This window comes from Macaca nemestrina, chromosome X (assembly GCF_043159975.1).
Source record: "Macaca nemestrina isolate mMacNem1 chromosome X, mMacNem.hap1, whole genome shotgun sequence".
Classification (NCBI taxonomy): domain Eukaryota; kingdom Metazoa; phylum Chordata; class Mammalia; order Primates; family Cercopithecidae; genus Macaca; species Macaca nemestrina.
Window position 1 is genome coordinate 70,833,775 of NC_092145.1, and position 10,687 is coordinate 70,844,461.

Sequence of the window (10,687 nt, forward strand, 5' to 3'; positions counted from 1 at the left end):
ATGAACATTTTCAGTTTATCAGTAAATAAGTAAATAAAATAAGGAGAAAAGAAATAAAAGTAAATAATTAAGTTTAGAATTCTATATGTGTATGTGTGTAGAGGAGGTAAGGTATTAAAGAAAAAATATTCACTGACACTCATTGAAGATGGTAAGCAGACTTTCTTCAAAGGGGAGCTATCATGATAGGTATAGGGGCCATGGGAATGGGGTATTTCACTGGAGGAGAGAGATTGGGCTCAACTCTGTATATAGCATGAGCAAATAGTAATTTATAGCCAAAGAGGAGGGTGCCAGTCAGTGGATGGAAAATTACTGAGAAGTGACATCGGGGATAAGGGGGGATTCTGGCTATACTGACTTAACAGGATTCCAGGGTGATGAGAAATCACCTGGAAGATGGTGGAGGATAAGAAACCTGATCATATATTGAAGGATCAGTTATTAAGGGTGTAAGACTCTTGCTAAACTGATTTAGCACCTTTTTTGCTAAAACTGATTTTACAAGAGGGAATGCCTAGATAAGCCTAGGAGATGGTTCAGGGGTATGATGAAAGTTTGGCCAAACAAACAATTTTTGTCAGGGGTTAATATCTACGTATAGTTCTCTGTTTCTCTTAAGGGTGTGGAAGATGTACTTCCTCCCTTTCATTCTTTACTTACTTTTATTTTGAATGCTAAGTAAAGGAGAAATTTAATGAAATATGGTAAGAGTTTTGAAGGGGAGTACATTTGAACTGACTCAGAAATAGTGTCCAGACTGAAGCTTCAGAACATGGGGGAAAACACTAAATTATTTTGATCTGAATAATTGAGACATTTGATAAATAATAAAAAAACATGTCTATAAATCACTTCTGTAAATTATATGCAAAAAAAGCAGCTCTTGATACTCATGGAAGACTTGTTTTTATTTCAATTCCACAGAGGTAGAAATGCTCATTTGAGAGTAGCTGGTGCTTACTGTGGTAAGGCCATTCTGTGAAACCAAGTGCTCAGTTGTTCTTTAAAGCAGCTTATGAATCCACGGTGCTTCAGGCTGAGGAACAAAGTAGAAAAATGCAAATAAAAAGGAAGGCTTTATTTGTCTATTAATCAAGACATCTATGGTGTGTTAAGAATCACATGAAAGCACAGAATGTCATAGTTGAAAGGGAACTTGGATATAATTTTATTATTTCTTATTAAAAATGCAGATCCCTGGTCTCCACCCCAGACCTACCAAATCAAAATGTCTGAAGATATAATCTAGCCATATGCACATTCAACGAGCTCCCTGAATAATCTTAATGGACATTGAAGGGTGAGAAGTACCGAATGGTAGTCCAATCATCAATGTTTGTTCAAGAGCCAAGGCCCCTCAATGTTACACCATTAGTCTAAACTTTCACAACTACATTAATGGATTAAAACTTTTAAAAATAAAAATACAATGTACAAAATGAAAATACATTTAAAATATCTTGTAGTCACCCCAAATTCCACCCACTAACACAATTATTTTTGAATTTGCATTTTAACGCATACTCTTTATCCACAAACATGAAGATTTCTGTTTAGTTGCAATCTTGTAGTATTTTTTCTTGTTTATTTTTCTTAGCCTTATAGTATAAACCTTTCCCTCTAGTTTCCTAGGCTCCATCATTATTATTTCAATGAATGCATACTAATCTGTTTCAGATCTTACTAACCCCCCTCTAGTTTTATACATTATACAAATATATACATTAATTTATAAGTATACATAATTTTATACATTATACATTTATACCAAAGATTTTCTCTTATAGACAGTATTGCAATCATGTTCTTTATGCATAGAGTTTGTTTTTTCTTTTTATTTTCTTCTGAAAATTTTTTATTATATTTATAGGAGTGGGATTGTTGAGTCAAATGTTATTTTACCATTTATGACTCTTCCTACATATTCCCATATAGGCCCAGGGGAATGTCAAGCTGGTTTATATTGGTCCCCTTCTGAAGTCAGCAGTGAATAAATGTACTGCTGTCACTGAAGTTTCAACAGTTGTAAGATATATCTTACATATACAATGCATATAAAAATTGTATTTTATGTATTGATATAGTTAATATACATAAGATTTATATATATATATATATATATAGTCACATTACTAGGTGCAAAATGCTATCTTGGGGTTGCTCTGATTACTAACCATGGTCAATATTTTCTCATGATTTTGTCTCTCATATTTATTTACTCCTGTATAAATTATCTATTTCTATTTCTTGATTTTTTTATTAGACAGATCTTGTTTTCACTCTCAGAAATATGTCTTTTCAAAGCACTCTTGATTCACAGTTCAGTCATTTTTTCTGTATCATTATGAATCCCAAACAATTGAAAGAAAATGTTGGCTTGTTTTATCCTTAAATATATGTGGAATAACTTCTAACTGTATATTACGATTTCGGAAAGGCACTAGAAATGTCACATTCTAGAGCATTTCACATTACCCCAAATTCAAACATTAAAAATTCATTCATTTAGATTTTGAGTTCAAGATCTTTAGAAGCCTTGATTAAACCATAGTTATTATGGAAAGAGTAACCAAAATTAAACTTAACGCCTTAGTGAGGAATCAGATTGATAGCTCAGAGAATGGTAGTGGGTGGTAGAATTTTTTTCCATATAGGAAAGAGTTTGAGTAACGTCTAGAAAATAAGACGTTTTCTATGAAAGACAGAGTTTGGAATTAGAATTTATTATTGACAGTTTGAGGTCAACAGAAAACACCAAATCTCACAGTTGGTGATGAAAGAGTTTCTATGCTTGGCCACAGCAAAGTAGCAACACAGTAACACAGTCAAAAAATAGGAAAAAAATTATTTGCAAAGTGCATACAATTTAAAAACGCATCAAAAAGTTATCATATCATAGGACAAACCAGAACTTCCTCCCACCTATTTTATAATTTAGTATTTGTTTTTATTTTATTTTATTTTATTTTTTATTTCCGTCTGTTATTGGGGAGCAGGTGATGTTTGGTTACATGCGTAAGTTTTTTAGTGGTTATTTGTGAGACTATAAACATTCCAGAAGACAACATTGGAAATACCCTTCTAGACATTGGGCTTAGGCAAGGATTTCATGAACAAGATCCCAAAAGCAAATGAAATAAAAACAAAGACAAATAGCTGGGACTTAATTAAACTACAGAGCTTTTGCATGACAAAAGGAACAGTTAGCAGAGTAAACAAACGATCCACAGAGTGGGAAAGATTCTTGATAATCTATATATCTGACAAAGGAACAATATCCAGAATCTACAACAAATTCAAACAAATCAACAAGGAAAAAAAACAAACAATCTCATTAAAACGTGGGCTAAGAACATGAATAATATTTCTCTAAAAAAAAACTTGTTGTGAAGAGGCATCACAATATTTTCTGTTGCTTTTATTTCCCTTAGCCTGTCATCATGCTTATCATGCCACTTGCCAACTCTTTCTCCCACCATCCACTTTGACTGGCTTCTTGGCTGTAAACTCTTTTCTCCTTCAGTTAGTTTCATCCTTAGGCATCATGCTGTAATATTGCATCTCATAATATAATTTCACAGCCTGGTTCTGCTTTTAACTAGTTGCTAATTTTTGAATATAAACTTCTCCATTGTCTCTGTCAAAATCTTGCTTATCTTTTATAACCAAGCTGAAATATTACTTCACCTTTGTGGTATGAAAAATTTATGAACCGAACATACTTAAATTTGATATTATCTAGCTCCAACTGTGTTCATACAACTGCCGAGAAATTCTTTCATTCATTTTTTGGTAGTCCTCTAACAAATGCCACATTCACTTTTTCAACAAATATTGAATGCCCACTTCCTTGGGAATTTCAAATACATTAGTAAACAAATTAAAGAGTTTTATCATCATGCAGTTTACTTTTTAGCAGAAGATAGATACAATGTACAATCATAATAATAACTGAGCAAATTACATAGATGAGAAAAGAATGTAAATCTTCTTGGTTTTGTATAATATTTTGAGTGTTCCTATTTTCAGAGAAGGCTACTTTCTTTAGAGAGGACAACTAAAACAAAAGCTGCTAGAATTTTTATTCCCTAGGTGAAAATTTTAACTTCTTTGAAAGTAACAGGCAAGCTTTTTATACCTTCATTGATTTTAACAGTGCCTGACACAGAATATTTGCTCAAGGAATATTTATTGATACATGAAACATAGAAATAAAGGTTGATAATTCTCCTAAATATGATAAAATTCCAAACATAAACTCTCAACTTATTACCAAACTTTTAAGTTAATCAGTCAACAAATTAGTTGTTAATCATCTTCTACATGCATAACAATATTCTAAGTGTTACAGTGGTTAGAAAGAATTAGAACACAGTATTAATATCAACCCAACAAATAGAGAGCAAAGTAAGTGTTATAGCGTTTTGAGGGAAAACTGAGCTTTGAAGAAGACAACTGGAGAAGAAGGAGAAACCCACTGCAAGAAAAAAGAGGAGTAATGTAAATGAAGGCATAAGGCAGTAATAGTAGTAATAAAGTCTTACATTTGTATAATGATTTGCCATTTATAAAACCCTTTCACACCGTTTTTTAGTATTTGAATCTAAGAACAATTTGTTATACTGGGTAGGTTAGGTACTATATTTCTCATTTGCAGATGACTCAACCAGAATAACAGAAAAGGCTCCAATGGTGGATTAAATTTAAATTAATAATGAATTTAAAAATTTTCATTTTTTCTGATCTCATGGAGCTTAGAAATTATTTGAATATAGGAGATAATAGACAAGAGTTAGGATGAGAAAATAGTCTGGGGATATACAGTTTGAAATGTCTACAAAGAAGTGAAAATTTAAGCCACAGTAATAGATTAATGCTTCCAGAGTATATAGAGAAGAGTCGAGGTCTAATAACTGAGTCATAGAAAACAACTTTGAGTTGGATGTAGGAAGAGGAAGAAGTTCAAGAATTGAACATAAAGAAACAGTAGTAGGAGAGGAAAAAGAAAAGTAGGAGCAAGAAAGAAAACCACAATAGTAGAAACTCAGGGAAGTTAAGGGAAGGGACATAGATTTTACAAAGGCAAGAGATCACAAGTTAATGTAGGTACAGACAAGACTGTAATATTCAGTGAGAGGTCATTGCAGGGAACTATTAAAAGAGCACTTTTTAAAAAAGAACTAAAGAAAAGGTACAGAAATGAAGAACTGAAGAGAAAAGTAAGGAAAAAGAGTAGGAAAAAGGCTACAAATATAATATTTAATGTTACAAAGGTAATTGGCAAATATATTAAAAACCAAATATAGGACCCAATTTGAAAGAGAGAATAAGAGAGAATGATGTCCACAACCTATATCTTTATCTGTTGTGGAAGAAAACCAAAGGAAAATGTGTAAAATTGAGAAGTAGTCACATAAATATATTATTCAGAGATATGGAAATAACCAGCAAAGGAAATAAAAACAGAAACATATTAGTAGGCACTTATGTCTTTCTGTCTATCTGGGACATTCAGTTACACTGGTACTTGACTGTCACTTTATCAAATACAGTGAGATTGCTTCAAATTAAAACAATGCCAGTATTCTTTTTAATAGATAAAATCAGGTGGCCGGGCGAGGTGGCTGACACCTGTAATTCCAGCACTTTGGGAGGCCGAGGTGGTCAGATCACGAAGTCAAGAGATTGAAACCATCCTGGCTAACACGGTGAAATCCCATCTCTACTAAAAATACAAAAAAATTAGCTGCGTGTGGTGGCGGGCACCTATAGTCGCAGCTACACGGGAGGCTGAGGCAGGAAAATCGCTTGAACCCGGAAAGTGGAGGTTGCAGTGAGCCAAGATCGCGCGAGACTCCATCTCAAAAAAAAAAAAAAAAAAAAAAATCAGGTAATGACAGTTTCATAAAGAAATGACCTCCCCAGTCATGATTATATATTGTGCAAAGATCTCTAACATGTTTCAAAAACCTTTAGAAATCATTGGTAGCTAATAATTCATGAATCCTTCTAAGAATAATTTCTTGTGGTAATAATTTCCATTCAATGTTACCATTATATTTTTGTGCTCTAGTGTGTCAGTCACTTCTACTATCTGGTTAGCCTCATATCCTATCCGTAGTCCATCAGTGTTACGGGGAGACATATGACCTATATCTTTCAGGCAGGCACAACTAAGAAATGACAAATTCATCCCACTATGCTAGCCATACAATTTGAAATTACAGCTCATCTAGTTCAATTTTTCATTTTAGAGATGAGAAATCAGGCTCAGAATAAGAGAGGGATTTACTTGCTTTATTTTATTATGAAGCAACATGTATCCCAGAAAAAAAAAAAAAAAAAAAAAAGCATAAAAAAAAGCAAGTTCGACAGTTCTTATGTGTTTTGCTTCAATTTGCGTTTTGACTGATTTCACCTGAAATAACTACTTCCTTGAAGTGCTTTCCAGTTTAATACAAAACAACAACAACAACAACAACAACACCCACTTTCCTTGAATAAGAACAATGAATCAACTTGCAGCCTCCTTAGTTTAGGTTTTCTGATTATTTAGTCTGTCTTCTTTTGACTCCTAATTAACTATAGAAACTGAAAGATAAGCTTTTTAATCAATTGCCAAGTATGGAGCATAATATCATGTAACCTCTGCATGCTCAGAAAATGATAATTCCTCCTGGAAAATGAAATATGCTATCAATTAATTAATTTTATTGAGGAGAGAGTGGCAGTTAAAAATATTGATTGGTTTATTTGTTGAATTAAACATGTTCTAATACATTGGTTTCTTTTACATTGTGCTCATATAACCTGGATGAAATTAAAAGCCACATGCATTGTTATTTGAGGGATGTTGATAGGAGTGGTGCTCCCTGAATATGCATAATAAAATAGCAGATAATATACTAAACACATTACATGTTTCATTGTCCTATAGGTAAGGTCTTATTAATATCCCATTTTATACTTGAGAAAAAATAATATTCCAAGTGATTAAGAAAGATACTTTTGGGGAAAAGTATCCTGCTAGTAAGTGATAGAGCAAGGATTTAAATCCAAACTGTTTGACTCCAAAGCTGTATGCAGTAGCCACTAGATTATACAACCTGCATGGGACTTTCGATTTTTCAAATAATGTATTTAATTCTTTTGGGAAAGACATTAGGACATCTCCTTTGTTAACTCATTTCAGTACAATAAAACCTTGATTGTCACAATGCTCAATTTGGACACTGATGACAGTTTATTATTTACTAAGGACTAGTTTTTGTTTGTTTTAGTCCCTGTTAAAACTACTCTGTGGAGAAGATAATTTTCACTAATACAGACAGCCAAGAAACAACCAAAGAAATTATAGATGTATTTGACTATGTAAAAATTTAGCATTTGTGCACAGCAAAATGCACTGCAAAATAATTACTAGGCATGAAAGTTAGGGAAAATACAACAAGGAAGACAGATGAAGGAGTAATACCTATAATATGCAAAGATACTTTAATAAATGCAGGAAACATAAATAACCCATGCGAAAAATGGTCAAAGAATACAAAGAAATAATTCTCAAAACATCAAACTTATGGTACGACAAACATTCAAAAGATATTTAAACTAACTAGCATTCAGGATAATCCAAATTAAAGTACCAAGGAGATATCATTATACATCCATTAAAATGGCAAAAGTTAGGAGGAGCTGTAACAACTATTGCTGACCAAGATGCAAAGAAATATGTATTATTTCTTTACTTTTAAATAAAACAATAAGAAAACCTCACTTCCTCCTCTCCCAGCTGCCAGACACTTTCTCTCCTGCTCCCAGATGCCACCACTGTGTGTGTGTGTTTGTTTGTGTGTGTGTGTGTATGTGTCTGTGTGTGTTTGTTTGTGTGTGTGTATGTGTCTGTGTGTATTTGAATGTTTGATAAGGTAAAGTGAACCTTAGAGAGAAGTATGGAATGAAACATAGTAAGTTATTGGTAAGTGGTACCTAGAAAGGAGAAAAAAGTGAGGGGTGAAAGTGGGAATGAGTAGAGAGATAAGCAAAAGTAAAAAACTTAAAAGATGTAAAGAAAACAAATTCAGAATGTGTGGAATTGACAGATAAAATTCTGTGTGTGTTTTCATAAGCAAGTTGGAAATAAGAACAATAACATTAAATGTATGTCTAATGACTTATATGGATGACCATGGTATTGTCAAGTGAGAAAATAAGTTGTACTTTACTACATGTGCATGATTGTATTTTGGTCAAAACAAATTATGTAATTGTCTCTCTCTCTCTCTCTCTCTCTCTCTCTCTCTCTCTCTCTCTCTCTCTCTCCCTCCTTACATTTGCTTATACAAGGAAATGGTGTAAGAGAGAAAAATGGATCCCAGGCTGCTAACATTGTTTACCTCAAGAAGATAAGAAAGTAGGGAGATATGGCATCAGAAAGTGGACATAAGGATCTAAATGATTAGCTTTTCTTTACATATTTTATATTGTTTCTGTTTTTGTATTTGTATTTTTGTTGAAGATTATATATACACATACAGAATGGAAATCAAAACACCCTAAACATAACACCCTACTTTTCTACCTTAGCAGCTGGAATATAAAGAATTCTTCACTTATGTTTGAGAATATTGCTAAGATTTATAAACATAATATAAAATGTAAATAATCTTAATCCAGGAGTGTAAACAGTGCTGACCCTGAAACACAGCACTACTTATGTGGTTCTTATGTGCTGCTGTGAGAATCACTAGGACTCCAGGGGAGGAGAAAAGGAGAAAAGCCATCATTCTTCAAGCCCATATTAAAAAACAAACAAACAAACAAACAAACAAACAAAGGAGAAAACTCCATAAGATTCAATAACAAAGTTTGTTCATAAGTTCCCCATACACAATTGAGCAGGATACATAGGTATTCTCTTCCAGACATCCAATTAGAATGTAAAGTGCATTTTTGTGACTCCCCCAACTTAAAAAAATACTTGTTTTAATGACATATCTAGAGCAAAAATGCTTGGAAAAAGGGATATCCGAATCTCGACTACTGTGATATGTAGCTCTTTAGAGGGACTAAATTCTCAACCAATTAAATATAACATAGGTGCTGTTTTTGAATCTGTGGATATATATATATTTATTGTATTATAATAATTATTATAATTATTATATATATTATATTTACATATATACCAAATATATATTATATATATATTTTTCATATATATATATGAAAAAACAGGCAAGATTCACTGCCTGCATAGAACCTGAATTCTGATGACCAACATAATTAACAAACAAAAGAATAAAATATAATTTTATATAAAGATAAATTCAATGAAGCCAAAAAATGTATGACGCAGTGTTTGGAGGGTGACTGGATAGTGGTGGAGGAGAGGGTAACATAAAGTAATGTAGTCAGGGAAGGCTTCTCTAAAGAGAACACTTAAGCTGAAAAATTAAATAATGAAAAAGAATAGACATGCAAAGATCTGTGGGAGGTACATTCCAATCAATGGAAACAGCACATGAAAAGGCTTAGCAAGAAAACAATCTTGGTGTTTATGAGAAACAAAAAGAATTCCAGTTTGGTTAGATGACAAGAGAAAAAACAAAAAGTGCTACATGATTATGGAGAAAAATGGGTACGGGCTAAAGATTGTAGACACTGAAAGCTAGACTAAGAAATTTTATTCTGCCAGACATGGTGGCTTACACCTACAATCTCAGCACTTTGGGAAGACAAGGCTGGAAGATTGCTTGAGCACAGGAGTTCAAGACCAACCTGGGCAACATAATGAGTTAATGGATAGCTAGATGCTAATGATGGTGATGATTGGAGCAATGAAGGTGGTAGTAATGGAGATAAGGAAAGTGGACTCATTCAGGATATATTTTGGAGGTAGAGTAAACAAGTCTTGCTGATTGATTACCTGTGGAGAGTGAGAAAAAGAAGTGAGAAAGATATTATGTCCAGGCTTAAAAAAATCAACTGGCTGGATGGTGGTGCCATCTGATAAGATGAAGAAGGCTAAGGGAGGAATAGAACTTAGTGTGGGATTAAAAGTATTATTTAAACATTTTAAGTTTGAGATGCCCAGTAGATACTATAGTGGAGATTTCAAGTAAGTGGCTGGAGAGACTTTGGAGCTCAATGGGAAGGTCATAACTGGAGATATTAATTTTGTAATCATCAATACATAGATAATATTTAAAACCATTCAACACTATAAACTCACAAAGAGAGTATTGTAAATAGAGAGTGTCCAGAACAAAGAAAGGATCATTCCAATTTTTAATAATGAGGCAGAGAAGGATACAATAAAGGCGGTTAAAAGCTACCACATGTAGAAATAAAAACAGGAGAGCACAGAGTCATAGAAGTGAAGTAATGCAAGTATTTCCAGACAGAGAGGTTAGTTTAAATGCTGTTGAATTATGAAATAACCTGAAGAGGGAGGAAAAGCCTGTTGATATGGCCACAAGAAGGTATTTGGTAATCTTTAAAGGAAAAGTTTCAGTGGAGTAGTAGAGATAGAAAAGCCTAACTGAATGGTGAGAATGCATATGGAAGTTTATTAAAGAGACTTGGCATGAATTGTACAAGCCTAGAACATATCCTGAAAGATGTTTTTTAAAATTAAAATTAATCCTTGTACTCAATTTTTTTTCTTATATGTTACTTACTTTTC

General features: G+C 33.0%; 1 protein-coding gene across 2 annotated transcripts in view; it reads right to left on the reverse strand.

Moving 5' to 3' along the window:
- Nucleotides 1-892: 892 nt before the first annotated feature.
- The window catches only part of LOC105483640 (cylicin 1), a 45,417-nt gene continuing 35,622 nt past the window's right edge, over nt 893-10,687 (reverse strand). For both annotated transcript variants that reach the window (XM_011744593.2, XM_011744592.2), the window contains exon 6: nt 893-1,039. In XM_011744593.2, the coding sequence (XP_011742895.2) occupies nt 1,007-1,039 (33 nt within the window). In that variant the 3' untranslated portion in view covers nt 893-1,006. The remainder of the gene's footprint in view (nt 1,040-10,687) is intronic.